Source organism: Ptychodera flava, chromosome 9 (genome assembly GCF_041260155.1).
Source record: "Ptychodera flava strain L36383 chromosome 9, AS_Pfla_20210202, whole genome shotgun sequence".
Taxonomy (NCBI): Eukaryota; Metazoa; Hemichordata; class Enteropneusta; family Ptychoderidae; genus Ptychodera; species Ptychodera flava.
In genome coordinates this window covers 43,127,485-43,140,122 of record NC_091936.1, presented here as the reverse complement: position 1 = coordinate 43,140,122, position 12,638 = coordinate 43,127,485, and the positions used below count along the sequence as shown (strand labels likewise).

Here is a 12,638-nt window from a genome sequence, read left to right as displayed (position 1 = left end):
AGAGCTCTTTTCTGTCTCAGTAAGGAGACCCTTCTGTTTACACTTTCTCTGATTTCCTTTTTTTTTCAGTATCTGAAGATGCAGGGTCCATACAGGTCAATGGTCAACCTCTAGGCACCAGCCTGATTATCACCATAGTATTACTGTGGAGTTCAGAAATTGACAAAGCCGGGAGAGACTGTTCAAAATCCCAATATTCTAATCATCAAGTTTGCACATGAGCAGCTTCCTTAAATGATCCCAACGCAACCAAGCCTACTACTGAGTGGAGGAGATGGAAAGAAAGCTAACAAACAGAAAAGAGAGGAATGATGTTTTCCTTTTTTTCTTAGGACACCACTCCAGCCGGAGATATTGAGCGGAATGCTCATGGAATAATGCTGACCCGGAGATCTACCTAAACTTTGTTCAGGTTGTAGCAGACTTTTACTCCGATTGCATAAACACGTGAGAAAATTAGGACCATTGCGAGTGAAAAAGAGACACCAGGAAATGATTCTGGAATTGGATTACAGAAGGATAAAAACAGACCAGGCAGTGTGATATTGTTGTTTTTTTTGTGTTGGATAGCTGTTGGAGTCAATACAAATAGACTGGAGTCCTTATGTGTAATAATTACTTGTATACTGATTGTTGTAATGTATATAATCTGTTGGACCGTTTTAGGTAAGCCATTGGCTTGGGGCTTGACCAGCACTAGAAAATGATCCAGAGAAAATTACGAAGTGAGATGTTACAATGCTAAGAGAATTTTAGAATACTCTACGTAAAGTTGAAAAGAGGAAAGTGACTACTCAGACAACTCATTGTGACAGAAAAAAAGCAGAGATACATTTTCTCTGAGCAGACTTCATGTTATGACTTCCAAAGTACCAAATTGACAAACACCGATGGAAGATAATAGTAAAAATAAGAGGTTATTTTGGTGAGCGTAGAGATAATAGGTAAAAAAAACCATGGTGATAATTTCATAGTGGTGTTCTGATTGCCATTGCAATGCTCAGTAATTTTTATTGTCTTTCTCGCAAAGTTGTCTTCAAGAGACAGTGGTCACTGTAGATTATTTTCTCTGGTTTTAAAAGTAATGAAATTTGATTATTTGATAATTTTGAATGGTCTTTGAAATTCACTTTGCTCTCTTCCATGTTATCACATTTGACTTTATCAGCACAGGCCAACATTACTTGTTACCATTAATATTATGGACTATGTGACGGATTTTATTGTGGGTCCATTTCTGCTTTTGTATAAACTTTCTTGAAAGAGGTGTTTGCCTGCTGAGAGACCAGGAGACAGTGATAGGTCAGACTCATTGTGTAAGTCTAGCTTGACCTTAGGGGCAATGGCAATTTTTAAATCATTTATTTTATCATTACATTGCAACTCCCATATCCTCATACTTTATACAGATCTAAATCTTCCCTCAACAATGATTGAATTAACCTAGATGTTGTCCATCAATGGGGCTGGAAGTTTCAAATTTCTTTCACTTTTGCCAATTTGTATGTGATTTAATGGCCATTCTCTATGATTTTGTTAGTCTTGTGTCAACCATTTTTTCAAAATGTAATCATTAGTTCAGTTCTATTTCAGAACACAGCATGCAACAAGTACCCTATCAGACAGAAGATGCTTTATCTTAAGTAACCACTGACATGATATAAATGCTAGAGTCAGCTGCAGGCAGGACATTGCTTTGTACTGTACTTAAAAGTTGAAAAACAGTTCAAGTTGAGAATTTCAGAAGGGCTTGATTATAATAGTTTTGGTCATTGGATCATCATAATTTTAAAGTATGTTTGCAAAGCTTTCATCACCAAAAATTTGGAAACTATCGTGTTCGATAGTGTATCCATACACAGGATATCTCCTTCACCATCTGACACCTCCCACCTTGGTTCTCTGATCTCCTTCACCATCTGACACCTCCCACCTTGGTTCTCTGATCTCCTTCACCATCTGACACCTCCCACCTTGGTTCTCTGCAATTTCATTGTGCTTGTGATTCTCAAAATTTGGGAAGGAAGGGGGTCATCAAAAACGGGAAAAATATGCAGAGTGAAAATTGTTGAAAGAAAAATCTGTGCTTATATCTGAAAAAGTATAGCATTCATATGAAGCTCTGCCATGGTAACAGTATGTACATGGAAAAACAAGGAGGTTTCCATAAGCACTGTAAGGAGAATGTTAGGTGATATTCATTGGTAAGGAAACGCTGTGAGTGGAATCAAGGATATAATGCATGTAGATCTCTGCAATTAATTGCATACTATTCTAAAGCTAGAGTTATACTATATCTGTCATCTGTCTATCTTTCTCTGTGTGATATATATATATATATATATATATATATATATATATATATATATATATATATATATATATATATATATATATATATATATATGTATATATATATATATATATATATATATATATATGGGTATATGCGCATACGTGTAAGGGTTGAAGAAATGACGTTACAATTTCATCTATACAACTATACAGTGTTGTAGAGATGAAATTGTAACGTCAGTTCTCTGCAACCCTTGTATATATTCTGCTCTACCTTTGTATGGAGCGCTTTGCATCAGACCAGTGGAACCCACATACCCAAGTATACAGATGTTCTCGTGGGAAATTAGTGTTTGATGCTAAAATCAGAGTGTTGTAAATAGTACCTAACACAAATTACTTCAAGTACAAAGTTATATCTGTTACTTAAATTTCATTCGGATGTTATTACTTTGTACTTGAAGTAATCATACACGTACACACACACACACAACACACATACACACACACAGTGTTCATGATAAAAACAAGATGATACTATACTTAAATCAATCTGTCATACTTGTCATACTTTTAACAAACTCAGTACTAGCAGGCATAAAAAAGAGTTCTTTCTGGCTGGCATGCATCACTTGAAAGCCATAATTGATTTTCATACAACTTTACCTTTTCAATCATTTGACCTTCAAACAAGGCATTAGTAGTGAACTGGCCATGGTTGTCACACTGTGATGGCTGAAAGCTTAGGTTAAACCTATAGCAAGTACCCTTTGCAAATTGAAAATGAATGCTTCCAATTTAAGCATTATCCGTTTTCATCCAGACACCAAAAGGAGTGTAGCAAAGATATTTTTTGTGTAAAATTCTTCAAAAGTGATTGTGTTTTAGGAAGACAAAGATATGAGGATTATGATGTTCAGATGAAGAGAATGACGCCATAAAGCAATTCATGGTGACCAATGACATCAGAGAACTTGCTAACAACTCTTTGCCCCACAGCCTCTAATGTCTTTTAGTGATTTTTTTTTGAAAAACACGGAAGGGATATTTTATTGACAGTTTTTATCAAAGCATGATAACACATAAGTCGCGTGAATGTGTTTTCTCTATATGTTAAGTGTAATTATTTAAATTCTATGATCTTCTTTTTACACATATTGTATGATTGCTGAATATCTGGGTAGGTTTCTTGTTTCCATCAATTCATTGAAACGAAACCCATCCTAAAAACACTTTGAAAGTGAGGTCTCTTTGTACAAGACTTTAAGATGTGAGTCTGGAGTGTGGTGACCTTCAGGTGACAGTGTAGTGTGAGTTTTCCAGCCAAGTACCATAGATTTGTTGCAATTTCCAGTGTTTATTCTGAACCAAAGCAGATTATAAATTTCCTTCCCAAGATTCCCTGTTAGCATTGTCCAGGTAGAAGTTGAGTGCTGTGAGCATCACAGAAACGTGGCAAACTCACAACTTGTGTACATTATTTTACTTCCATTGTATATTACATGAAAAGCCATTCACATTGATCAGAACTTTGAAACACGCTACAAGAGTATTCAAGATCACATACCTTCAATCTCACATACAAACAACACATGAAGTAAAAAGACAGAGTATTTGTTATCCCTAGCCCCTGAGGGTGTCTTGTGGTGAGATTTCAATGGTCATTTCACCCTGAGGGTGTCTTGTGGTGAGATTTCAATGGTCATTTCACCCTGAGGGTGTCTTGTGGTGAGATTTCAATGGTCATTTCACCCTGAGGGTGTCTTGTGGTGAGATTTCAATGGTCATTTCACCCTGAGGGTGTCTTGTGGTGAGATTTTTGTAAGAATTCACATTATGCTGATTAACATTATTTGACTTTGAGAAGGTATTTCATGACATCGAAAAATATACAAAAACTCCCCCAGTTGACCTTGTCTTTGCAGTGAACTTGAAGTGATACCAATAGAGAAGTTGGAATAATTATAGTCTGGCTATGGATTATTTCATGTTTGGATGGCGTTTTTCTTGAAATACCGGATTTCTTTATTGTATTCATATGTAGAATCTGATATTCAACTAAACATCTCAATGAGGAGTGTTTCCAATATGTATAGAATGTAAGCACTGCTTAGTCCGAGTGGGATATTAAATTTTTTTGTGAATGTCAAGTTTTGTAAGATACGGAAATGATCTTGGAAATTCCTGGAAAGTGAATTGTGTGCAAACAGATTTCAAAAGCACTTTGAGGCCATGAGAATTTGTCAGTATGGGTAACACTTCTCATAAAATTTTACCCAAATATTTCCTATTCATGTGCCAGAAGCCAAACCTTTCATGAGATTAACTTCAGAAAATGCATAACTTTTTTCCAAGTTTTTTCCCCTTTTATTGTTAAATCCTTTGTATAAACGTGTTTTCAACTGTGACTGAGCAAGATACAACCACCCTGTGTTAATTTTTTGGACAACCAGGATTAAAGCAATTCTGTGTTGATGGTTTTCAGTGATGAAAAATCAGCGGCATTGTCACTTAATCATTCACAACTCAAGTTTTGCAAGAAGTATAAGCTAAATTGAAATAAACAAAACAACTTGTGTACAACTTCAAATAGTAAGCTAGTCCATTTTTTGACAACGCTTGCCAGTTGTTTTTAGTGGCAGCCATATTTGAATCCATGTATTCCAGCGATATTGAAACTTCTGAAAGTTTGATACATTTAAGATTGAGCTGTTTATGTGAACCAGTTATACTATTTCATCTCCAATTTCAAAAGAACGAATGTTTCTTTTTCTTTGCACCACAGTTTCTTTCTGTACTGAAGACTAATTAGCATACTTCTTGGACCAGATTGTCAGACTCAGAAAAAATGTTTTCATGGATTATGACAGTACAATAGATGTGTGAGCTGCACACTGTCATAAGGTTGTCTGTTATTGGTCAATTTCTTCATATTTATTTGTTAGACCAATCTCTGGTCTTTGTTCATCAGCTAGCTGCATGAATTCTGTCACCAGTATTGTTGGACTAGTATCTGCTGACACTCTGTGCTTTAGCCCCCAACTTGCAATAATTCTGTCACCAGTATTGTTGTACTAGTATCTGTTGACACTCTGTGCTTTAGCCCCCAACTTGCAATAATTCTGTCACCAGTATTATTGGCCTAGTATCTGCTGACACTCTGTGCTTTAGCCCCCAACTTGCAGTAGTTACATTCTATTCTTGAATTTATAGAAGAGATGTCACAATTAATACTGAAATTCATGATCATTTTATGAATAGTCTGGTATGATTTGTAGATTTTATTGGTAACTATTGGCCCTCGCTTGCCACCGGCACTTTGAAACCAAGTGTGGTGGATAATTTTTGATAATATTTACACACAATGTTGATATCCACCAAAATATGATTCAAGACATTGTATTGTGAGGTAACAGATGTCACAATTTTTGTTGAGGGGAGGGGAGGGGGGTCGGGGGTGGTTAAGATTCATGTTTGCTCATACTGCTCCAAAAAGTTAATGGAAAAATACATGTCTTTTGCTTGTCAGTTTTACCAAATAATGTAAAGTGAACTGTAGCGCCTGGTGGCCAAACTGTAAACAATGCTGCAAATAGGCACTTGCTGTTAGGCTGTTCTGTGTCCACTTGATTGCTTGTTACTGAGGGCACTTCAAGTTGTGTGTACAAGAGAAGAGGGTCATATTATGTAATGTTTTGAAAGTGTAACAATTGTGAAAGTTGCATACGAGATCTATTTATGGATCTCATCACTTTACGATTATTAATCCAAAGTTGTGCTGCTGTACGTATGTCTCCCACTTATCCTGAGAAATAAGACCTAAACCAAAAGTAGATTAAAAAAGACAGTATGGAAACCAAAACAGACAGAAGGGTTGCTATGTAACTAGTTTGTGAATCCTGGCACATTTTATTAAGAATTCTCAAAGGTGGAGAAAAAGGTGTTTCATTGTGTATACCCAATGACCCCCCAATGTAGGATATCTTGTCAAACTGTGAAGTATATGTGACATTTGCTCATTACCATGGTAACTCACTGTCGTCTTGATAAGCATGACTTGTGTTTGGCATATATTATTACATTTTATATGAATAAACCATAATGTCCATGTATGTAGTTGAGACAAAAAAAAAGCAAACTTCACATCTAATAAAAACCCATTTTACAAGAATCTATGGTTTGTTGTCATTATTTTATAAGTTTTGTCACCGTGTTGTGCATTTATGTACATTTGCCAAGATTTGTACATCTGTCTGTCTTCACTTAATCAGTGGGTTCTAGTCTAGTATCTAGATATCTAGACTGAGAAATCTGTCGCTTGAAGGTGTTGTCTACACTCCCCTCTAATAGAGTGCCCTCAAGTGGTGGATCTTCAAGTCTTCTAGTCATCCATTTTGAACTCGGAAGTATTGTACTTTTTTAGTTCAAAACAGATGTCTGAATACCAGACTAATACGTTAATATTCTGGTCAATACTGATAGGTTCCTTGATGTCATGTGTCAGTAAGTGTATTGGTGTGTTGATATGATCGCTGGTCATGTGATTAGTGTTTGCTTATTGAGCCGGGCATGTTGTCTTTAATGAACTGTACAACCAACTTCACCATTTACACTTCAGCCTGCATGCACAAGTTAAGACATTTCTCACTTGTCAAGACTTCATTGACAGCATTTTACATTTGTAAGAGTATAAAGCCCTGTTCTCTGTGTGTTACTGACTTTATAACTAGTAACAGATCAGTTAATACTGTGCACAAAATAGTCCTTGGAGGAGCATTTTTGAAGTGCCCAAACTGCATGGTTCAGGCGTCAAATTGTCTTGCCAGGAAATTTACCGTATCTACTAGATTACAATTTCAATGGAAAACAAAAGGCTATGACACCTTCATAATCCTCTTACAGACTAGAACAAACTCGATCCTTGGGATCGAATCCCCTACCTTTAACACCTTACTACACTCAAGATCAGTTAAAAATTACTTTCAGACTTACTAGATTACAGGTTGGTATATTGCTGGTAGTCTTTTTACATGCATGACCACAGCAGTTGTCCTTTTGTACAGAACACAGTGCCCTGCATCTATTGAATTGTGTCAAGCTAAGGGTCGACTCCATTCATGGTGTCAGGGATACATGTGACATGATGGAAATCCTCCGCTATGTACAAATTTATTTTCAGCAATATACCCATCTGAATTTCTGACCTTAGGGGTAGACCATTTGATATCCTGGGGGTCTGGAAGATTTTCAAAAAAAAAATTTTTTCCAGCGAATGTCACTGAAAAAAATTCAGCCAGAGGGGGCTTGGGAAAAGAAACAGATGGCTCATACTTGCCTAAAATACATTGTGCAAGGAACAAATTTCATCACTCAGTTGCATTTTTCAGTGTACCCTTCAGGCGCGTAACTTTAATAATAAGAGGACATATTTTTCAGAGCCTCAGTTCCATGCGTGAAACTGTGATATATCAGACATATATATCAGAGATATCTGGATGTTTAATATTTTTCTGCACGCCCTTCAGGCGCAGTACTTTAATATGACAGAGATATAAGCTTATGTAAGAAATAGCTTGATGTCTGTAAATTGAAAGTCTGTTTTGCAAAATGTACTAATCATTATGAAATCTGCAGTTCACATGAAAAGCACAACAAGTTCCTGATACTTTTCTGTTTTCTCTTTGAGAATTCAGTATTAGAAAGCAACATGCACTACTATTTCACAATCACATTTTTCTACAACATTTCTGGACATCTGGTTACGAATAAAAAGTGTGGAATACATTTACAGCTTATTCAAAATACTGTATTCAAACTTTAGAATTGACACTTTTAAGTTCCTATTTTACAACTGACATGACAACAATTTCACTAAAACACAAAATGACTGAATGTTTAAAATATACTCCAAAAATTATCAAATATATATATATATAAATTACAGTCACGGGTGAATGAAAAGTGACCCATGCGGGACTCGAACCCACACCCCCCGTATACATTACAGATGCTCTACCAACTGAGTTAATGGATCAGTCGGCTCAATGTGGGCGGTCCTGACTCTTAGATGGGACTTTTCATTCATTGTATATATTTATATATATATATATATATATATATATATATATATATATATATATAATATATATATATATATATATATATATATATATATATATATATATATATGTATGTGTGTGTGTGTGTGTGTGTGTGTGTGTGTGTGTGTGTGTGTGTGTGTGAGTATAGTGCTCGATGTATTTCTGCAGGGCGGCAATACTGAGAATCTAGGAACTTGTAGTTGTCACTCTACAGGCTGTTTCATGCGCTAAGCAATCATCAGCTGATGATTGCTTAGCGCATGAAACAGCCTGTAGAGTGACAACTACAAGTTCCTAGATTCTCAGTATCTATCTATCTATCTATCTATCTATCTATCTATCTATCTATCTATCTATCTATCTATATATATATCTATATATATATATATATATATATATATATATATATATATATATATATATATATATATATATATATATGCAACTTGATAATTTTTTCAATATTTCTATGCAATGTATCAACACAGTTTCTAGTGTATCTCTACAGCCTGCTGAAAAACACAATATTCAGTTTTTCAACAAGGCTCGTTTGTCTAAATATCGGTGATAACTGGAATAGAGTTCAGATTGAAAGTTATTTGTCAATGATACAAATGCACCGTACATGTAGGCTGTGTTGGCAAACTGAATACTGGACAGCTCAAAATGCTACATACGGAGTAGAACAAGAACACAATTGAAAAACTGAACAAAAATATTGTGAAAATACAAAGTTAATACCTCTACTGCCCTGCTACTACATACTGGCAGTGACAATGATACATGTAGCTCTGATTCTGATGTAGTTTAAGAAGAGTTTCGGTCATAGGATATTCAATTGAAAGTGAAACATACATGCACACAATATCCGGCCAGAGAGCAATTGCAACACATAAAAGACTAGGGGACTAACAGTTACCATGGAATTTTGAATTCTGGCATATGAGAACAATCAAATGAGAGAAAAAAGATGGGGTCACCATGCTTGATCTTATACAAATGTACGATGAAAAGTCAAAGTTTTTCTAAAATCACTTAAAATCAATATATAAAACCATTCATTTCAAGTTCATGCAGTGAATGTAATTTTCACATCTCATCATACAATAACACAAAAGTAAAACTTTGAACAGTAAAAACTCTAATTTAAATGAAAAATGTGTGACTAAATGGAATCATTTATTTTCTACCAAATTTGCCATTATTACACTCAAAATTCTGAGATTAAAACATTAATTTGATGGAATATTTTAACCTTCCAGTATTGTCAATTTTGTAAAACATTTATAAGTCGCATATAAGTTGTATATGTCTTGTGCTTTTGAAAAAAAGAACTTTTTTTGGTAGGTCACTGTGCTCAGTTTTTCACAATTTTATAAAATGTATAGCCAGGAATACACAATTTTCATACTCTGTTATTATTGTCATTTTGTGTGCTTTTCAGCTAGTGACATTGACCTGGCCAGAGTTGGCTAAACTCAAGTCAGCTTAGACTGATAAAAAGTCCACTGATGCATTTAAAAATGAATCAATTTAAGAACTTGCCCTAGGTATATTGCTCTACAACCTGTTGATAAGAGGTAGTGTTGAACATCTGCGTGCAGAACTACGCAATACATGTTTATTTTTATTCCGCGTGCATTCCTCATAAATAAACGGCTATATGGTAATTTGGTTAGGGACTTGAAAATTTTTGATCATATAGACTGGGGGGGGGGGGGGGGGGGGGGAATTAAAATTTTTTTAGGGTATTGAGGGGGGATCTTTAAAAAAAGGATTTCAGTTCCGATTCCTCCACCCCTCCCCAGCACTTTTGTTTTAGAACACAGCCTTATGATGCAAAAACACCCTATTTTAACACCTTTGGATCTATAGGCACAAGAACCATTCGTAATGGTCCATAAAATGGTCCCCTGAGATCTGGTACCTCGAAAATTGAACATGTCAAATGTAAAAGGTTGGTAGGTAGGTAGGTAGGTAGGTAGGTAGGTACGTAAGTAGGAAGGTAGTAGGTAGGTAAGTAGGTAGGTAGGGAGGTGGGTGGTTATGAAGCCAGGGAGGGAGGTAGGGAGGGAGGGAGGGAGGGAATAGGTATGTAGGTAGGTAGGTAGGTAGGTAGGTAGGTAGGTAGGTAGGTAGGTAGGTGGTTATGTAGGTAGGTCAAGAGGCACAGAGGGAGGGAGGAAGGGAGTGGGAGGGACGAATTAGGTATGTATGTAGGTAGTGTACGCCCCTTTCACCACAATGAAAACATGGAGGCTCAACGTCAGGGATATATTGTCTTTAATGCGCATCGACCATCTAACACAATACGTCACGATACAGTACGATACGATTAACTGAAAAATACACAAAGAAAAATCACTAAGTATGTGTACCTGACTGTTATACCAATATCATAGAAACACCCATCAAAAAGCAGCCTTCATAACCACCTCACAGGGTGGTCCGCCCGAAGTATGTCATACCGAAATAAATCAAAACTTCAACCTACTTCATACACTAGTATGATATCATCCCCACAGCTTATTGTCTATGGCTTTCTTTGCATTGAAAATAATAAAATACATTAAATCTGGTGCTTTCATAATGCATTCTTACTGGGTCTACTTGTCCTCTGAACTGATTAAGCATGACCCTGTTTAACTTGTAAAGCAGTGTCCTCAGACTATACTATGAAACAGAGTAATATATGTATAACAAATGACATAAGAATAAACTAATTCTCACCGAAAACAATTTCCAACACCGCCAATCAAAGGGACTAACATCTATACTCTGCCAAAGTATCTTGACTGTCTTATACATACTGGGAAAGTAAAATAATCAAAAGTGGCTTATAAATCAAATACACACAAGTAGTGGCAAGGCATTTACATACGGCAAATACACCAATTTCAGCATGTGAAACTTTCAAGCAGAGCTTGGGTAATGCAGACACAGTAACAAATTTGCCGCACAAACTTGTACTAAAATGCCTGATGGGTTGCACAACGCGAAACCCATACTCAAATACGTAATTTTGAATGTCTTTTAGCGTAGAATGTAAACACATAAATCATCCGTGAAACTGCCATGAGCTGACCGGAGCTAGTCACATGGCCGGACCCAATACACAGAAAAAATCGCCCAGAGACAGTATCGTCACATGTACTCTCAAAAACACATCGTAGTAAACACCGTCGAATATTAGACTATTACATACCATTACTGTATCTTGAAACTTTAACTTGATGCATCAAACCATCAAGTTTACAAGTCGAAGAAACAAATCTGTTTCACTTCACACAAAAACAAAGAAAGCATGGCGCGCTGACCAGGGGTCAAAGGTCAGCACAAACCAAAAAGCATTGAAAGTTATAGAGAAAAGAGGGCGCTATACTACAAAACTTTACTTTGAAATTTGGCCTCAACACTCCCGCCCCTGAATTGCGACTCTAGCAATTCCAAATATACAAAGAGACCAAATTTTTGGCTGTCAATAGTCAGATGTTCAAATATATCACACAATCCGAAGGTATTTATTTCATCTCTGCCTCAACGAGAATGCACAATTTTGCGATGGTCTTTCTAGAGTTGATGTCCTTGTCTTCACTCTGCATGACCTCACATCTCCTTTCTTGTCTTTGAAAGTCATCTCAACTACTCCCATCAGCCAACTATTTCGGGGCACGGACTTGTCAACATGAGCACAATATCTCCAACTTCCACATTGCGTCTTTGTTTTTGCCACTTGGATCTCTGCTGTAGAGTAACCAAATACTCCTTTCTCCAGCGGAACCAAAATACATCCACCAAGTATTGAGCTTGACGCCAGCGCTTTCTTGCATAAATGTCATTCTTCTCAAACACTCCCGGCGAACTAAGTACTTTCGCTTGTGGGTGTATTAGCATGTTAGGTGTCAGCGGCAACAAATCATTAGGATCTGATGATGTTGTAGTCAATGGTCTATTGTTGATTATGTTCTCAGCCTCACAGAATACAGTACTGAGCGTCTCATCATCTACTATACGGGGTTGTTCTCTAAACAGACTGAACAAGATCTTCCTGGTCGTGCGGATCATCCTCTCCCACACTCCACCAAAGTGTGAGGCTGTAGGGGGGGTTGAAATGCCACTCAACTCCTTCTACGCACAACACATCATTCATCTTAGACTGGTCTAACCTTTCAAGCATCTGTCTCAGCTCCTTCTCTGACCCTACTAGATTTGTGCCGTTGTCAGAACGGATACTCCTGACAG

At 36.6% G+C, this 12,638-nt stretch overlaps 2 protein-coding genes across 3 annotated transcripts in view; one reads left to right on the top strand and one right to left on the bottom strand.

The window, feature by feature from the left end:
- The window catches only part of LOC139141100 (leucine-rich repeat protein SHOC-2-like), a 65,906-nt gene extending 63,835 nt beyond the window's left edge, over nucleotides 1-2,071 (top strand). For both annotated transcript variants that reach the window (XM_070710677.1, XM_070710678.1), the window contains exon 16: nucleotides 70-2,071. In XM_070710677.1, the coding sequence (XP_070566778.1) occupies nucleotides 70-114 (45 nt within the window). In that variant the 3' untranslated portion in view covers nucleotides 115-2,071. The remainder of the gene's footprint in view (nucleotides 1-69) is intronic.
- LOC139141127 (probable serine carboxypeptidase CPVL) overlaps nucleotides 1-12,638 on the bottom strand; it is a 601,148-nt gene that overhangs the window by 270,979 nt on the left and 317,531 nt on the right. The gene's annotated exons all lie outside the window — the stretch shown is intronic.